The 20,326-nt window shown below is 39.3% G+C and overlaps 1 protein-coding gene across 2 annotated transcripts in view; it reads right to left on the bottom strand.

Moving 5' to 3' along the window:
* The window catches only part of MTCL1 (microtubule crosslinking factor 1), a 144,025-nt gene that overhangs the window by 57,188 nt on the left and 66,511 nt on the right, over positions 1–20,326 (bottom strand). For both annotated transcript variants that reach the window (XM_084848102.1, XM_084848101.1), the window contains exon 4: positions 11,944–12,003. In XM_084848102.1, coding sequence (XP_084704228.1) covers positions 11,944–12,003 — 60 coding nt within the window. The remainder of the gene's footprint in view (positions 1–11,943; positions 12,004–20,326) is intronic.

Genomic DNA, 20,326 nt, shown 5'->3' with positions numbered 1-20,326 from the left:
GAAGAGTCGGAAGCGACTGACCGAATAAACAACAACAAATCTACTACAAAATCAAATATCAAGTACCTTAGAACAAGCCCTTCAGTGAAAAGACTTTCTTCAAAATACTTTGTCTCATAGGTATTAAAATTCTAGTGGGAATTTTCCACTAGTTTTAAATTGACAAACATTCCACTGATATTTACTCTGAGTAACCATTCATTTCTGTTATCTTTCACTGAATTTATTGAGACCTCATCTCAGAACAGGCATTTTTGTCAAGTTAACAAACAGTGTTTGAAAGGTGGAAATGCAATCTCTTGAAAGAGCACAAATTCATCAGAATTTGCTGGGAGAGGCTATGGAGACTGATGTACTTTGGAGACTTCATTATATAGTGTTCTGTAATGTTTATTCACTATATGTAGATTTTGTTGCCTCCAAGATGAAAAAAGGGAGGAAAGGTTTTTCCACAGAATCAAAGGGGGAAACATATGAACGAGAACAAAGAAACAAATACACATATGCTAAATAAATATCCTAAATATATGAAGCCAAGCAGAAACAATGTATAAATACATTAAAATACACTATACAAACAACTCACCACATAGAAAGAAATACACAAAATGAACAATGCAAAAGCCAGTAATGCTAAATATAATATAAGTAATAAAATCATACAAGTTCAATCCTATTGAAAAGACAATTCCAGGATGATAAATGGTTTTAAAAAAAAGGGAAAAAAAGGATTCCACTGTTTCAGTATATCAAGAGTTCCATTATTCTAGCTCATATGCAGGGAATCAGGAGAAGGAGGAGCCTTCTGCAGTTAGCTAATCAGCAAATCCATATTAGGAACAGCTCTACGCTTGGCTGTCCAGAAAGCTTGTCTGACTGTCTGTCTGTCTTTGTCCTACTGGTATGACTGGAGTTATACAACTCTTCATAAATTATGGCAGTAGAATTCTTTTTGACATCACTGATTGCACTGGAATTATATTTTCTTTTTATTTCTTTGAGTGAGGCACTTACATTTTTTGTATTATTTGTACTGTGTATTTCTTACAATGCAGGGGGATTGCTTATATTTTTAATGTAGGTGTCAATTCTATACCACATTTGTGAACAGTTGCATTGTGATTTCTTATCTTTGTATCTTTAATATATTTATTTGAAATATGTTTATTTGTTTCTTGTTGTCCCCTTTCATAATTTTTGCTATGATTTTGTTACCTCTTCACAGAGAATTTAAAAAGTTAGAGAAAAAGGTTTATTTTTTTGCCTATCAAATATAAAACTGACCTAAAAGGCCAAAGCTTTTTTATCTAATACAGTATCTTAGATTTAAATGCCAATAAAATATTCATAGGAAAAACCCTGCTATCCTGGAATGACCATCCCTTAACCAACTTTCAAACAATCAAGGGCATTACTCAGAAACTATCCATTGTTGTGAATGGATCAGCTGACAAAGCTTTCAGATGGCCTATTTATCACAAGCTGATAACTTTAGAAAGTGTAATGACATGCAAGATGGCAGTTTCTGTTTAGGCAAACTAGACAACAATTGACAACAAACAGAGAAATGTCATGTGCATGTGGATACTAATGTTGCAGAGCACCTGTGGGCTTCCACCCTTTAATGAAGGCCCTTTTCTAATTTTACCCGATGTCGTAGCAACTTTGCTCCCATGCTTCCCCCAGTAATATGTGCCCCATTAGAGAGTGTATTGATAGTGTGGTATATAAGCACAAAAAACTGCCTTAAACATATGGCTAGAAGTTGTAGATTTAATGGGAACAGTATGGGACCAACCATAGAATAGTAGTAACTATGCAGCTCCAGGTGACATATAAACAAACTTTAAACCACTACATAGATTCAGGTATGCAGGGTTAGACAGAGTTCAAACTAGTCTACAATCACACAGTAATCAGAAACATACATACTAAAGATATATGGTTAAAAGATCGTTCAGGTTCCCTATCCATGTAAGCAAGGATTGTACTTTAGTGCAATCTTATACATGTCTATTCAGAAAAAGCCCCACTGAGTTCAATAGAACTACTTCCAGGTGTATAGATAACCACCTAAGGATAACTTCCTGAATGAACAAACTTGTTGAACAATCTACTATCTTGATTTGTGCAAAAAGGATAGATTACAACAGATGTATATTTAGGGGGAGCGGGGTGAGAAAGAGACAGAGAGAAAAATGGAAAGAAATATATGGCAATATCCATTAACAGAATCAAACATGCATCTTAGTTTAAATAGAACAATTACAGCTGGCATTTGACAGCCAAAGTTAAATCTTGGTAGTTTTAATTTACTATATTTTACATATATTTTTACATTTTTCCTTTTTCCATGCTCCAAGCCATCTCTATTATGAGTGATACATAAATAAAAATTAAATAAGTATACATTTATTACTAAATGGCATGCTCATTAAGCACTGAGAGACCAGCTCTGGTAGCAAGACAAGGTTATTAAATGCTAAGCAGCAGGAAAATAACAGACTAATAACACAAAATATGCAAATGACAATTCCATGCATTGGCTACATCAGAACTCAAAGTCAGGTCACTTGATACCAGATAAATCCATATGTGAAACAGGTCCTAAAATGACAGATTAGATGCCCTGATCCTTTTATTCATTTACTAGGCAGTCTGACTTATTAGACTTGAAACTCCCACTGGCTGTGAAATCCAGGTTTTTTTTTTACAGCTTCTCTAGTCTTGTCTTCTTATTTGTTTTGGCCCTGGTGATAGGTCTGCTCAGAACACACCTGCATATAATCAATGTATGGATGGGGGAGCAGAATCACACCCACTAGCTCCACCCTCCCAACTACCATATCTTGACTGGGTCATCTGCACAAAGGTTATGCACACACAAGGTTCACACACGTAGGCTATGTTCATGCACTGTGTACCCTGCATTTTAATTCTTGTGTGTGTGTGAGGAAAAAAATGGACTGGCTGCTAAAAACCTTGCAATCTAGATAAGATGCAGAAATGATTCAGGCAAGTAGGGGAGGGGAGAAAAAAAGAGTATGAACAAATTGGGGTTTCAGCGCAGAAGCTGTGGTGAGACTGAGGACTTCATTGCATTCCAAAATGTATGTATATCTGTATGTTTGACCAGCAGGAAGACACAAAGAGAAAGGGTTAAGAACCAAATCTTCCACTATCACCTCCTCAATGGTCTTGGCCAAGCAGAATGTAGCTAGGCACTTACTGCGTTGTAAGCCGGATGAAATGGCAGCATAGCTGGTACCCAAGAAACTGGCCTGGTGCCAACATTCCTACCTTGCGCTGAAGAAACAGCTTTCTTTGTGTCCTGACTGCTGCCTGGCATTTTCCAAGGAGCTCCATTCTGCAGCTCTGCTGAACAGAAACTTTTTTTTCAATAAAACTAAATGCAGAAAAGCTTCAGCTAACACTCTGCTTTCAATGTTATTGAAATCCATGGGGGTTTTAAAATCAGTGATTCTAATATTTGTACACCTAGGTAAGGCGTATGAATCTAATAAGGTACGACTTTGGGTGCTTTAAAATATGTGGGGGGAAATCTTTTAGAAACGCAGATCCAGCCAACATGAGATATAACTTTGCTCAAGCATATGTGTTTATACATGTAATTTAGGGGAAGGCAAGTTGTGGCCCTCCAGATGTTTTGTCCTACAACTCCCATCATCCCACAAAATTGTCTATGCTGGCTAGGGCTGATGGGGCCCATAGGCCAAAACAACTGGAGGGCCACAAATTTACCACCACTGATGTAACAGAAAAACCATGACTTGGATTCAGACTCACCCTCCATAAACGGAAGGGAGCCTTCTCTTTGTGGAGGGAATTGGGATCCAGATGAGGCAGGTGGCGGTGGTGGTGGTGTGTTTTCAATAAATCCTCCTCCTTCCTGCAGCCCTCAGCACCACCTGCCATGCTGTTCCGGAGTGCCCACCAACCCTCTGGAGCAGCTTATCAGAGGGCACAGGGAATAGGAATCAGCAGAAATAACCATCCCATCCCCTTCCTCCAGCATGAGTGGAATTCTTCAGAGTACAAGTTTGGATCCAACCCCATGTTCCTTGAGCTCATCTGACAATGGTGACCATGTAGGCTCTGGCTGGTTGCCAACTTTTCCAAGAGGAAAGAAAACATCATTGATCCACATTGCTTCATCAAGCCACAGGGCTTTCTGTAGATGGCTGCCCTGAGTGCCATTTTTGGGTACCAATAAAATAAATATTTGTAGGGCTCTGCAGTACAAACAATACACATGCTACACATATAGTATCCTGAAAATCTCTGCTTTATTTTTTTTATTTTTTAGAAAAGCAAGTTTTAATTTACGTGGCTGTGAAACTAAGGTTGAAAGTGTGAGAGGGTAGCCACATTTGTACATAGCAGTAAGCCAAAATTCCAAAAAATTCTGGAATTGGTTGTGTGCTGGTGCCCTTCCCACCAGTGGGAACAGCTTAACTAATCAGGAATTAAAAGCTCAGAACTACAGAACTGTGGCTCTTAGCTTGTCACTCCCCTAATGGGTCTTGTTGAGGAGCAACAAAGCAGGAGTTCTGGTTCAGATGTGATGCAAAGCTCTTAATTCCTGGTTAGTTAAGCTGCTCCTGCTGGCAGGAGAAACCAAGGAAGAGTGATTGGGCTGCATGCACCAGCATGCAGATAATTAATGGGAAGTCAGAATTCTCTGGAATTCTGGATTATCAGTGCATGCGAACATAGATGGTTTAATGAAATTTCAAAAGACAAAGCAGGCTTCACAGTCCTCCTATAACGAGCCAAAGAAGAAGCAAATGTATTACAATTTATTTAATTTTAGTAATCTATACAGTTGCAGAATATTTATATTATTTTAGCATGCAGCCCTGTTTAATTTATGTGTACAGAGCCTTAAAACTGCCCACTAGCCAGCACTAAAGATGAACTACATGCCCTTTCTACAACCACATATACTTTTATTACTACGCAACATGTATTTAGCACCAACAATATATCACATGCTGTATAAAATATAGAAGTGATCTATTCTCTGTCTACAGCATCATAATATACTTCTGACTTTTGAACCAGGCTGGCTGGAAAGTGGTTGTTCGGCTGTGTTTGAAGACATCTGTGAAGGTAACTTTATTGTCTTAGCAACAGTGCACAAGTAGGTGAAAAAGTATGATCCAGATGTAGTCTGAAGTGAGCCAGTGACATGGAGAGTCACAGCCTCACTGTGGATGGTACACCAGGTTGTTGCCAGTAGTAACTGGAAAAATATGACAGGCAGAGTCAACTGGGAGTGACTTCAAGGACATAGGAGAAGACAGACAAAGTAGCCCTGACAAAGCCAACATTCCAAAAATGGCCCCTCCTATTCAAGAAAAACTTGGTAATTGCTTTCCAAAAGTATGAATAGCATCAAGCCACAAAAATGCTATGTTTATGCCTGATAACTATTTGGGAAGAAAAAGACATAGTATTGCTAAAGCATATGTGAGCAGGACAAACTCTGCTCATTCACATATTTGCTCATTCCATTCCATTGTTGTTCTCATCCAATGGGCCAAAAGCCAAAGGAAATTAAAACACTATTGTCTGATGGATTGAGAATATAGGACAGAAGGAAGTTACAAAGTTCAGTTCACATTCTGCCGATAACTTGATGGCTTCCCACAGATCATTAAGGATGTAGCTAGAATCAGTTCAAAGATTCTTGAATAATCCTTCAGTAATACAATTCACCTTAGTGTGGTGGGGGTAGGTCATTTCTCCTCTTCCTCCTATTTACTGTATGAGGACAATGGATGAAATTGTGCAGAGATATGATATTCTCGGTACAGTGTTTAAAAACACACACACCTCTGTTTCTTCTTTGTATCTGTGATCTCAGTTCTTGTATGAGATTTAGTGATAGCTGAGGGATGAGTGCAGGTAAGACGATTTAAACTGAATTCAGAAAGCAGTGCTAATAATTACTAGCAGGCTTTCTAACATACAGGCATAATGGCAAGACATATTTCTGACAGAGATCAGTCTTCCATAGTTGCTGAGGCTTGGAGCTTCTCAGTATTATTTATTATTTTATTACTCAAATCTATATAGCGCTTTCTAGAGAGGTATCAAAGTGGTGAAAGTGTAATGCCATCAAGTACTCCTGAACTCATCACTGTTCCTAGAAAGCCAAGATGCAACTGCGATTCTGTTAACTGAACATGATACTATCTACTCTAAGGGTTGTGGACGACCAGGAACACATTACGTTATCACTCTGGAATCTGCCCTGACATCCTATAATGCTCCCTGTAATAGTCATATTTAGAATAGACCCATTGAAACCAATGGGACTTAAGTTAGTTGTGACTATCCTAAATCCCATTTATTGCAATGGGTCTACTTTAAGTATGACTAAGGCTGGATTAGGAAAGGGGGATAATTTCATTTGGTCTGCATTTTTAGGAAAGCCAATCTAATTTGCACTTCCAGGATTAACATGCAGATTAGTACACAAGTATCCTTTGTATTGTGCACTTCTCTGAATTTTGCAACATAGTTCTTCTCAGCTCAAAAACGGTGTATAAAAATGGATATATTAGGGAAAGTTGCTAACAAAAATGTGTATATGCTGGAGAAAGCTGTGTATGAAAATAAATGTTCATGCGCTTTTCCAAAAATTCTCAGACTGATGTGGAAATTGAATGAAACAGAAGCCCTGTTTATATGTTTGACTGAACTTTTGAACTTCCATGAATTCACTCATAAGTCTAGCTGTGTTCAGGCATTTACCTGAACTCATGAAGGCTTAAAGTGGGTAGAGGGATGGGGCATGCATGCTGCCCCTGCCCGCTATGTTTCTGGGCATGCTGGTCCCACCCTCCTTGGTTCAGACCTTGCTGTGTTGACTAGGCAAGGTCTAAAAAGGAGTTCTATTCACATTCAGTTAAACACGATTAGAACTCTCTGCGAGATCATGGACCCTGCCTTATCAGCATTCCTGATCATGCTGAGAGTAGGGGGTGGGGGCAGTCTGCACAGCCCCATTCCTCTACCCACTTTAAGCCTTCATGAGTTCAGGTAAAAGCCTGAACACAGCTAGACGTATGAGTGAATTCATGAGAAACTAATGCAGACTAGATATAGACTGATTTGTCCATCTCTAGGCTGAATCCAACCCACTCTTTTGTCCATATGAAACCCCAAATTGCTTTGGCCCTATATGCTTTAAATGCCACATCCATTTGGGGGGTCTATAATCATGCTTACCCCCGACTGCATCTTGGCCCATATATAAAGTGCTTTGGAAAATTGCATCAATGTACAGCATGGAAATTCATTTTGCCATTTCTTTCCAAAATACTCTTGTATGCACACATTATTCTGAATGTCAGAAGTTGCAGATGTTTAAATGTTTTTTTTTTTTTCCCTTGGTGAATGTTGGCAATAACAACCAATGGAAGAAATAGCAACATTCACTGGTGAATGCTGACCACCTCCTATTTCTGCCATTCTCAGCAATACAGTATATTCACTGGCTGCAATCACGATGTGCTTTGCATTCTTATTCTCTTTAGATCTCACCTTGTTAATTTTGTTCTTCCCTTCAGTCCACTTCATGCATTTGATGAAGCAGGTAACTGTTCTGTATGAACTGTAACTTCATGCATTTGATGAAGCAGGTAACTGTTCTGTATGAACTGTAACTTCATGCATTTGATGAAGCAGGTAACTGTTAACTGTCTAAGGGCATTATTTTTACTGAGACAATGTTAACACGATAAATGCTACCTATGAAGTAAGTAGGAATTTTATGCCTTCCATCCTCATTCCCACTTACCACATGAAGAATGCAACATCTGATCAGACCCTATGAAATCTTATGGCAAGGTAATCTTGTTAAAGTGTCACAGCATTGTTTATCTTCTTGACAGTACACCACAATACTGCTACACTTATGAAATGCATAAAAATGTATCCAGCTGATACAGCATGTCTGTGGAAACTAGGAATTGTTTTAGTGTTGAGGAATAAACACTTTCCCCTTCATGGATCACTGCCTTGTTGTGGCGAAGCGGCTTGCGTAACTCAGTGAAGCCATAAGCTATGCCATGCAGGGCCACCCAAGACGGACAGGTCATGGTGGAGAGTTCTGACAAAATGTGGTCCACTGGAGAAGGAAACGGCAACCCACTCCAGTATTCCTGCCAAGAAAACCCCATGGAATGTATCACAAGGCTAAAAGATATGACACCGGAAGATGAGCCCCTCAGGTCGGGAGGTGTCCAATATACTACTGGGGAAGAGCAGAGGGAATTTCAAGTAGCGCCAGAAAGTGTGAAGCGGCTGGGCCAAAGCCAAAAGGACACTCAGCTGTGGATGTGTCTGGTGGTGAAAAGAAAATCCGATGCTGTAAAGAACAATATTGTTTAGGAACCTGGAATGTAAGATCAATGAATCAAGGTAAGCTGGAGCTGGTCATACATGAGATGGCAAGATTGAACATCGACATCTTGGGAATCAGTGAACTAAAATGGACAAGCATGGGCAAATTTAATTCAGGTGACCATCATATCTACTACTGTGGGCAAGAATCCCTTAGAAGAAATGGAGTAGCACTCATAGTCAATAAAAGGGTGGGAAAGGCAGTACTGGGGTACAATCTCAAAAACGATAGAATGATCTCAGTATGAATCCAAGGCAAACCATTCAACATCACAGTAATTCAAGTCTATGCCCCAACCACTGAGGCCGAAGAAGCTGAGGTTGATCAGTTCTATGAAGATCTACAACACCTTCTAGAACAAACACCAAAAAAAGATGTCCTCTTCATCATAGGGGATTGGAATGCTAAAGTAGGAAGTCAAGAAATCACCGGGATAACAGGCAAGCATGGCCTTGGTGTACAAAATGAAGCAGGACAAAGGCTAATAGGGTTTTGCCAAGAGAACATGCTGATCATAGCAAACACGCTTTTCCAACAGCACAAGAGGCGAATCTACACATGGACATCACCAGATGGTCAATATCGGAATCAGATTGATTATGTCCTTTGCAGCCAAAGATGGAGAAGCTCTATACAGTCAGAAAAAACAAGACCTGGAGCTGACTGTGGCTCAGATCATGAGCTTCTTATTGCAAAATTTCAGCTTAAATTGAAGAACATAGGGAAAACCACTAAACCATTCAGGTATGACCGAAATCATATCCCTTATGAATATACAGTGGAGGTGAGGAATAGATTTAAGGGATTAGACCTGATAGACAGAGTGCCTGAGGAACTATGGACAGAGCTCCGTAACATTGTTCAGGAGGCAGCAACTAAATCCATCCCCAAGAAAAAGAAAAGCAAGAAAGCAAAGTGGCTGTGTGATGAGGCTTTACAAGTAGCTGAGGAAAGAAGGGAAGTGGAAAGCAAGGGAGAAAGGGGAAGATATATCCAACTGAATGAAGAGTTCCAGAGAATAGCAAGGAGAGTCAAGAAGGCCTTCTTAAATGAACAATGCAAAGAAATCGAGGAAAACAGTAGAATGGGAAAGACTAGAGATCTTTTCAGAAAATCGGAGATCTCAAGGGAACGTTTTGTGCAAAGACAGGCATGATAAAGGACAAAGAAGGGCAGGGACCTAACAGAAGCAGATGAGGTTAAGAAGAGGTGGAAAGAATACACAGAAGAACTATACAGGAAAGATCTGAATGTCCCTGATAGCCATGATAGTGCAGTCACTGAACTTGAGCCGGACATCCTAGGGAGTGAAGTTAAGTGGGCCTTAGGAAGCATTACTAACAACAAAGCTAGCGGCGATGACAGTCTTCCAGCTGAGCTATTTAAAATCCTAAAAGATGATGCTGTTAAAGCGCTGCACTCAATATGCCAACACATTTGGAACACTCAACAGTGGCCACAAGACTAGAAAAGGTCAGTTTACATTCCAATTCCAAAGAAGGGCAACGCCAAAGAGTGTTCAAACTACCGTACAATTGCGCTCATTTCACATGCCAGCAAGGTGATGCTCAAAATCCTACAAGCTAGGCTTCAGCAGTATGTGAACCGAGAACTACCAGAAGTACAAGCTGGGTTTCGAAGAGGCAGAGGAGCTAGAGATCAAATCGCCAACATTCGCTGGATCATGGAGAAAGCAAGAGAATTCCAGAAAAATGTCTATTTCTGCTTCATCGACTACGCTAAAGCCTTTGATTGTGTGGATCACAACAAACTGTGGCAAATTCTTTAAGAGATGGGAGTAGCAGACCACCTTACCCGTCTCCTGAGAAACCTGTATGAGGATCAAGAAGCAACAGTAAGAACCGGAAATAGAACAACCGATTGGTTCATAATTGGGAAAGGAGTACGACAAGGCTGTATATTGTCGCCCTGCTTATTTAACTTATATGCAGAGTACATCATGAGAAACGCCAGGTTGGATGAATCACAGGTCGGAATTAAGATTGCCGGGAGAATTATCAACAACCTCCAATATGCAGACGATACCACCCTAATGGCAGAAAGCGAAGAGGATCTAAAGAGCCTCTTGTTGAGGGTGAAAGTGGAGAGTGCAAAAGCTGGTCTGAAACTCAACATTAAAAAAACTCAGATCATGGCTTCTGGCCCCATCACTTCCTGGCATATAGAAGGGGAAGAAATGGAAGCATTGACGGATTTTATTTTCTTGGGCTCCAAGATCACCGCAGACGGTGACTGCAGCCATGAAATTAAAAGACGCTTGCTCCTTGGGAGGAAAGCTATGGCAAACCTAGACAGCATAGTAAGAAGCAGAGACATCACCTTGTCGACAAAGGTTTGTATAATCAAACCTATGGTTTTCTCAGTAGCAACATATGGCTGTGAAAGCTGGACGATAAGGAAGGCTGAGCGCCAAAGAATTGATGCCTTTGAACTGTGGTGCTGGAGAAGACTCTTACGAGTCCCCTGGACTGTACGGCAGTCAAATCAGTCAATCCTAAAGGAAATCAACCCTGACTGCTCATTAGAAGGACAGATAGTGAAGCTGAAGCTGAAATATTTTGGCCACCTAATGCGAAGAGAAAACTCTCTGGAAAAGACCCTGATGCTGGGAAAGACTGAAGGCAAAAGGAGAAGGATGGCAGAGGATGAGATGGCTAGATAGCATCACCGAGGCAATGGATATGAACTTGAGCACACTCAGAGAGAGCGGAGGACAGGAAGGCCTGCCGTGCTATAGTCCATGGGGTCACGAAGAGTCGGACACGACTTAACGACTGAACAACAACAACAACAACAATAAAGACTTCCCCCCCAAACCTTGCAATGACTCTTCATTGAGTGGAAATCCAATCCATGTGCCCAATCTATTTGGCAGCTAATGGTATGAAAGCTGTGGAGAAAACATCAATTATTTATAGCCAGCTGAAAACAGAAGCGAAATCTAAACTGTTTTCCTGGAGAAAACCACATTTCAGAAATTCAATAAAATCTGAATCCAAGTGGGGCAAGTGGATGGCCTCACTTTTCTAGTTTAATCAGGCTGAAATAAACTGATAACTTGTGATCACATGCTGTTACCTGAAAAACAACACCTCAGACTCTGAGAGAATAACGCGCTATGTGTTGTTTTAGTGTGTGAACTGCATTTGGTGCCAAGATGCTCATTAGCAGAAAAACCTTGGCACCAAGGATAAATTTAGTTAATGTCCCTGAGCTCTATCTGCTCCAAATACTCTGAAATGAGGTGGTTTTATTTTCCATAAGAAAAATTTCTGCTTTTGTCTACAGACATGATTTGGGGGGGTGGGGCGGGGCAGGGGGGTAGAAAAGAAAAGAATGAAAGGTACCTATTTTAACAAAACTAGTTGCAATTACAAATTGCAAATAAATTATGGGGATCTTCTAAATCCCCTGAAATCCATTAACATTCATTTGCCCACTAAATATTCACTGGACATTGACATGTATGTGACTAGAGACAGTACCTGAGCAAATGCCTTCTTTTCTTTGTGAATATCCCTGCTGCCTCTTCTCTTCAGGGAGCTCTGAGAAACATCAAATAGATAGTTAATTAAAAGTTGCACACAAAGGAAAGAATTAGGGAGATGTCACCATAGTCATCCACTGGAGTAGTGAAAAGCATTGCTCTCTGGTGCTGTCTTGACTTTTAATTTCAGTATTTGATGCCTTAAAAGTAACTTGAAAACCCTAATTATTACATTAACAATAACGTTTTGGATTCGTTATTCTGCTTGTAACAGTATGTTGTGGTACCAAGGACTGCTAAGCTCATTCTCTCAAATGAAAATAGCTGAGTGGTGTGTGTGTGCGTGTGTGCGTGCGTGAGCACGTGTGTGTAAGACCTAAAGTTTCTGAATGGAAATGTTCCAGAGCATATGGAGCCATTTTACATAGGTGTTGCAATAACCCTTAACAAGGACGGAGAGGGGTGAGGGAAAGAGATAGGACAGAGAAATAGGAGCATTGTGCAGGTTATCTGAAAGATTCAGGAGCTTTGACAATATATTGGACTAAAGCTGCAGTCTTTTTACACAATTCCTTGGGAGTAAGACTTGTTGAACTCATTGGGATTTACTTCTCAGCAGACATGCATGGGATTGTACTAAAAAAAGTTGTTTTTGTGCATTAGTAAGCTTATTCTTAGGTTTTTAGCCATAAGAGTGAAAAATTCTAAGACTAATTAACACTTTTATAGTGTCTGGCATCAGCTATAAAAAAATGTTACAAACTTCTAAAAAAGAAAATATATAATAGTATTAGTTTAAAACAATCAACAGACATTTTGGTCCTAGCTATTAAACTGGGATCATTTTAGTTATTCAGATGCTGAAGATTACCATTAATCCCTTTTACCTATGTGCTGAACACTACAGCAATTTACAGTTCACTCATATACAGTAGCATATGCTCAAGATACTCTACAATTTATTTTAGTTTCTCCATGTTCAAAATGTTAATCTGCTTTTAAGATTACTGTGATTTGTTATTGCTTATATGTTGTCAACCCTGATACAAGAGAAGAAGTCTTCTTTGAGCACTATGCTATTTAGGAACATAAGAAATTTAGGAACATAAAATCCTGAGTAGGCTACAGCCTAGATTTATACTAGGATGACCATTCACATATTTCGCTGCCATACAGAAAAAGGCTCACAATAAATCTTTAGCCTAGGAAAGAAGCTGCTTTATGCAATAAGAAGCACAATTAACTATCACTTTTGAGGCCATTGACCAATATGGTGTAGAAAGGACCAGCTACTGTGGGGGGTGGTATTTTAACAACACTAATAAAGCATCATGTTTTTAAAATTATCTTTTATGTACCACTTCACAGCAAGGCTCTTTGATTATTTTGCTGTACACATACAGGGATCTTTTGCCAGGAATAACTGCATACTATTTTTAAAAATCTACCAATTCCATTTTTAAATTTCAGCCTTACACATATCAAAGAGACAGACTCTTCCCATCACTTGGAATGACCAAGAGCACCATCTTAATAATTCTACCTGAGCACCATGTCAAGAGCACATCACATTGTGGAAGTTCATTTCCTGAAAATCAGCAAAATTCAAGTCTGACCATCTTTCGCAACCATTGTGACAACTTTTTTATTTGGTCCAGCCTTTGATAGCCTGGGGTAAAAGGTGGTGTTTAATATTTGTTAGTTGATATAATTATCAGTGCATTTGCTTACAGAAGTTTGTCTTTGACTGCCTGGATGCTACTGACAAGCAGTAACGGAGGGGAGTTCATACATTACAGACATTGCCATACTGTGCCTGTGCAGGTACAAATGTCATCACTAGCATTTCAAGCATGATTGATTCATGGTGGCACAAGGTTATATGGCTTATGGATGCACCGCATCTCAGCACCTATATAAGGCAAGCCAAGCAATTGCCCACCCACACCCACTCAGCAATAGCAGCAGAGAAGTGAAGCATGGTCCCAAGGCACGATCTGAAGGAAGATGAGGCAGCCACCTTGCTGAAGCTAAGCAAGTCTGGGTCTGCTTGGTAATTGGAGGGGAGATGACCTGGGAACCACATGTAGCCAGCTTGAGTTCTATGACAGAAGAAAGATGGGATATAAATATAATTAATTAATTAATTAATTAATAAAATGCCACAACCTTTCACAGGCTGCAACTTAAATGCATTTGCCCCATCTTTCTCCATCTTTATCTAGGGTATTTCCAGAATTGTGGTCATTTGCCTTAAATTTAGGCAGTTGCAAGTTGCCAGACTTAGCTGCATGGTAGAGAATGACTAATCTGAACAATCGAGACATTTATTTGGGACCATTACTTCAAGAAGGGTCAGCAAATAACTTTATGATGCCCACCATAATTCCCAAAGCAGGAACACACTGTGAATAGTGTAGCAGCAATCAAAACATCATAAGCCTTTTTCTTTTCCATTTACACAGGGCCATGCAAGGGTAAATGGCAAACTGTGAATTTGGGAACCTGTGGGTTGAATGATGGCTATTGAGGATTCTACAGTGTTCCTTATTTGGTTCCCCATGAGAGAGAAAGTAATCATCTACGTAGGCAACCCAAAAATCTGACTTGGGATCTCACTGCAGTCTTTCTCCTCAAATCTTGGAATTTGAAGGATAATACTATGCTGAACTTTCCAATCAGATTTTAACTTATGTACAACTTCAGATCAGCAAAACGAACCATGAGACACTTATCATCTTCCAGTTTCAGCTGGCCTGAAGGCAGGAATACCTCACTAGATCACTGAGGCTTGATAAAGCCAGGTTTGATATAAGTGATCCATATCAACACTGATTCCCATCTAATTCTGGCATTACTAGTCTATAAATGTTATCTACTTAATAATCTGCATGAGCAGCCACATTTCAACATTTCATAAACAACACAGCCTAGCATCCAGAATGTAAAGTACATTAATTTCCCTTGAATAATAATCAGTGAAGCTTGCCAAATATCTGCTCTCTCTTGGATTGTCCTACAGTACGAATCTATGCACATTTACTCAGATGTAAGTAAGGCCTGTTAAGTAACAATGGGACTTACTCCCAAGAAAATATGTATAGGATGGCAGTCCTAAAGATTCAAAATCCAAAATGATCATATTAGTTTATTCTTTTTAAGACACTTTACTCTTTCTGTGATGTTCATTTGGCTATTTACAAATAGCTCCTTCTAATAGTTGAGAGTACACACTGCAGGGTGGCAAACAGGAGGATGTCACCTATTTCTGAAAGACCTTTCAGCAAAAAGTACTGCTCTGAACTTGAAGCACAATGAAACTGAGATGCCTCTCACACTGGAGGACTAGTCACAGACAAACATTTCTACCAAGATTTAGTGTGGTGATAATTAGAGAGGTCCAACCTATTCTCAAGTTTAAAAAAGGGAAGGAGGAATCATAGAGTAGTAGCCAATGCTAGTCCTATGTAGAGTAGACCATTGAAATGAATGGGACTTAATTTAATCTAATTTCAATGGGTCTACTCTACATAGGACTAATGTTAGTCCTCTACATAACCCTACCCTATGGTTATTGCATGCTCTGATCATCCAAAGCTGTTTTCCCAGATACAAGGCCATTGTCTGAGTTCTTGGAGGCATAGGCCAATCTTCCCTTAACTGGTGGTCCAGATGTCCCAGCCAGCATGGCCAATGGTCAGGAATGCTATGAGTTGTAGTCAAAAATATCTGGAGGGTACCAGGGTCGGAAACACTGGGTCGAATACAAAAGTCCTCTTCCTCTGGTGGGAGGATCCCTTCCATTGGAGGAAGGGGCCTTTAGATCCAATCCATTTTTGTGAACCGCCCAGAGAGCTTTGGCTATTGGGCGGTATATAAATGAAATGAATGAATGAATGAATCCACTGCATTCCATAAGTCTCTGGCTATTTGTCTGGGCAACAATACCTCACCATCTCATTCAGTGAAATTCCCTTAGCATCTGGATTTCTTTGAATTACTGAGGCAAAGGGTATATTTATCATGGCAAACTATATGACCTATGTTGCATTTTATTATATTAGATATTTTATTTTATTACATATCCTCTACTATATAGCAAGTCTGCATTCCTTCATTAGTGGAGAAAGGAAAAAGAACCCTAGCAAAGTTATGTTTTTCCCTCCCCCATCCAGCTTGGTTGAAATCATGATCTCATATTGATGTGCAATGGGAAATGTGTCATACTGAGTGCTGCTCATCCCTTAGATGAAGCAGATGTTAAAATGAGAATTCTCCACAAAGTGTCTGTTCTTTCAATTTCAACTTTACAGGCATACTTGGTGCAGCTCTTACTGTTACATGGCTTTGCTTCAAGTTCACACATCAAAGGAGAAAATCAAAACCCACGGGGCTTCTTGGAACTTGCAGTGGCTTTCAAAGACTTACCTGATTCTAAGACCCAGAGTAAGTTGCACTATCAAGTTAATGCAAATTCCATTGCTATTCCCTAGTTCCTTGCCGCCTCTACCTCTCTGATATCTCCCCACGGCACAGCTACCATTACATAAACAGCTACCATTAGAGCCTGTGACCTTCAACAGACCCTTTATAGTCTGCCCTCGGAGAGCTTGATGCAGAGAAATAACAAAGCAGTATGAAATTTGAAAAAAGATCCAGCATGCTCATGCTTACAACAAACTGTGGCAAGTGTAAAAATGGGAAGTGGTTAAGGCTACTACTTATAAAATCTTACAAAAGAAAAAATAAATTTACATCAATCAGAATGATAGAAGCACTCTGTACCAGTGTCATTATTGTGTCATTTACAACACAGTCCTGTGCATATCTACTCAGAAGTCAATCCGATCGAGTTCAACAAAAGTTATCCCCAGGTAAGTGTGTATAGGATTGCAACAAAAGGAATTATGGTTCTGCACTGTCATTTATATACCTGAACATGTGCACAGTGTTTTGCAATCCTAATGTTCATCCTTCTTCATAATAATCTTGTAAACTGCATCATAATTGTTAGCATTCCCAATTGTTCTGGACTATTATTTGCACTTACACATTTTGTTTATTTTGATTTGCTCATTCTGCAACATAGACTACAATTAACTACAGAAATTAGTCATAAAATTACATGCAGAGAAACACAGGCAGTATTGATTATTTCTTATCATTCCTCTAAGTAATTCATAGCAGTGGTTTACTCCCACAATAAACGTGCAAAATCCATTGGGCAAGGAGAATATGATTTGCCTAAGGACACCTAGAGAGCTGAGCAGGCATTTGAACCTGATTTTTTTTTTCCCATGTCCAAGCACAATACCCCACTGTTTGGGTCCTGGATGAACTAGAGACAATTTCCACATCTGCCATGTGGAAGTCCTCTTGTACCACTTTATGAGGCAACCTACAGCCTGATCCTATGTATGTTTACTAAGAAGTATGTCCCATGGAGCTCAATGGGGCATACCCCCAAATTAAGTGTACTCAGGATTATAACCTTCATTTTATAGGAACCAAGGGGTAATTAGTTCACTTCAGAGTTTTTCTCTAATTCCTTACTTATGAAGATAAATGTTTTACAAAGACAACTGAAAACATAAAGATATATTAGATAGAGCCCAGTAACATATTATTTTTGCCAGCAGAGGCAGTTATGATGCCATCACAGGATCATCTGCTGGTAAAAAAAGTCATATACAGAAATCAATGACACACTAAAAAATAATCTCAACTGCTCCCTTGATGGTATCACCTTGTGATTCTTTTTTTCTTTTTTAAGGAAACACTAAACATAATAAGGTGTGTTACAGAGATTATGTATAACAGCAAAGCATTTACAATTCAAACCTTCTTCTTTTTGAAATCAATAGCTACATGATGCAATATCTCTACTTGTTGTTTTGTTCTAAGAAAGCAAAGCATTTCTAAACATGTAACCTGCAGGCATATAAATTCCAATGAAAGATAGTATAATATCAAGTTAATCAAAAGGACATCGGAAATTGTGGCTTCAGGGTTGAAACTGATAGTTTACAAAAAGTATAATTTACATTTCAGAAAAAGGAAGCACTCTTCTGGAAAAGTGTTGTATATATCTTTGAATTTCCAGAAAAATAGTTGTCAACTTTTGAACCTGAGGAACCTTTTTTTTTAAAAGTTTGATACTCTGATGTCATTTTCAAAGTGTTGGCATGATATTCAATATGGCGTTATGAATTCAACCTCAATAACCAAAGCAACACAGCAGCTTTCCAGGACCAAAACAACCTCTGCTTTCTATGAAGTATTAGGTAAAATTCTAAGGAGTGGAGGGATTAAACAAGCACCAACACAATCTTCCCTGCACTGGACATGCCCCAGATAACCTTTATAATCTACTCTTGCCCATCTATCGGCTTACAGTTGTAAAGGTATTGTTCATTGCAATAGTGCTTGCTCTCTCTCTCTCTCTCTCTCTCTCTCTCTCAATCTCTCTTTCTGCTTAAATCTCATAATACACACGACCCAAGTATAAACAGCCACAATCTTCTTACAATGAAATTATTAATAAAATGTAGAATAGGATTTTTGAATACCAGTTTCGACAAGTGTGCCATCGGGTACAAGAAAAGAAAGAACTGTATGTTGAAACAAAATCCGAAAATATGATTGATGAATCTAATAAAGGAAAATTATGTAAGATACATCAGGTTTATCTGGAGTCGGTTAGGATGGGTAGAGGTTTCCCTCTGCCAGTGGTGAGCAGTCTTAGGGGGAGGCACATGTGACCTGCAGTCCTCATTTATGCTTGTGGGTAAATCTAATGCCGGTGGTGTTCCCACTTGTGGCAGCCCCAGAAACAGGGGCATTCTGGGAGTGGGATGATGCAGAGCCAGCTTTGGATCCAATGGATGCAAAGCCCCTCCATTTCCCTGAAAAGCTGGCATAGCTAATGTCTTCTCATTACATTGGGGGGGGGGCATTTAAAAACAAAGATCTGCCCACTTCCCACCTTGGCCAGCATGAGATGGCAGGGCTTTGAAAGTGACAGAGGATCTCCCAAAACCTTACTTAGGATTATGTAATGAGTGATGAAATATGGGAATATTCATGGAAAATGGGAAGCATTTATCCCCATGTATTAATTTAACTGAAGTACATTAAAAATAATAACAAGATGGTATCTCGGAGGCTAAAAAAGATATTCTTCACTATCTTGTTGTTTGAGATATAATTATGAAAAAGCAGACTTGTTGCAGATATGGTGAATATCTCCTAAAATTTAGTGTTTGGGGCATGTACTAATTGAGAAGGACTGAATGTATGTTGGGTATGAAAAGGCCACAGGATCTTATATTATATTATTAAGTTATTTTTTAAGGGTGTGAGCTAAACAAGTTGTAAAGGTCATATTTAATTTAATATTAGCAGCTAAAATACTAATAGCTCAAAGCAGAAAAATTATGAGGTCCCCACTATAATACCTTGAAATATTAAGTGTTGATCTATGTTAAAATGTCAAACTTAGTTATTATTTAAAATTTAGAGAAGAAGGATATCAGGTTGATGTTATGATTTTATGAAATAATCCCCCCCCCCCATTATTGGACTGATAGGAGAGATGAATGTTATTCCTTTGAATGACTGTTTTATTTTTTTTAAGATGATTAATAAAGACAGGAAATAAATGTTTAGATATATTGTATATTTTGGTGGTATAAAAATATTTCTATAATTGATGTATTAAATCATATAATTAGTAAATTATAATAAACAAAATTGTTAAGAGTAGATTATAATGTGATTTAAATGTGATTGTTTTTTAAATTTTAGAGAGCAGTAGTACCTGTCTAAGAGCTAAAGGACAGAAGACTCCGATACTGAGGCTGCTGCTGGCAAGGCGGGGGGAATGATGGGGGCATTTTCACCTCCCAGCCTCTGAGCCTGCCTTGCTGTCATGTGGGGAGAGAAGCCAAGAGGCTTGTCCATCTGGCAAATCCATGTCCTCTCTCCTCCCTGCCCACAGTCCCACCCAAAAAACAGCCACCTGCTCCCCTCCTGAGGTTGTGACACCAACCTCAGAAGAGGGAGCTGCTGCACAGCTTTCCATGACAGGTGGTGAAGGGAAAGAATCCTCACTTGGATTTCCCTACCCTAAGGCCATAGCTCTGTCTATGGCCTTGTAGGGCAGAAATCCCCAGTATCCCATGACTCCTCATCTGAGGAGCCATAAGATAGCTCTCTAAATAATAATAATAAAAAATGAAACCACTGAATACCTAGGGTATTCAGCAAAAGCTGTAACATCTAAAATGAGACGTGCCCCTGTTCAAGTCTGCCTAGGAATCATACTCTCTGTTTCAAACTTCTTCTAAGCTCTTATGTGCACAGACTAAAAAAACAAACTG

This window comes from Heloderma suspectum, chromosome 4 (genome assembly GCF_057233095.1).
Source record: "Heloderma suspectum isolate Gila_16-S chromosome 4, 16-S_ref, whole genome shotgun sequence".
Taxonomy (NCBI): domain Eukaryota; kingdom Metazoa; phylum Chordata; class Lepidosauria; order Squamata; family Helodermatidae; genus Heloderma; species Heloderma suspectum.
This window is presented reverse-complemented; position numbering and strand designations above follow the sequence as displayed.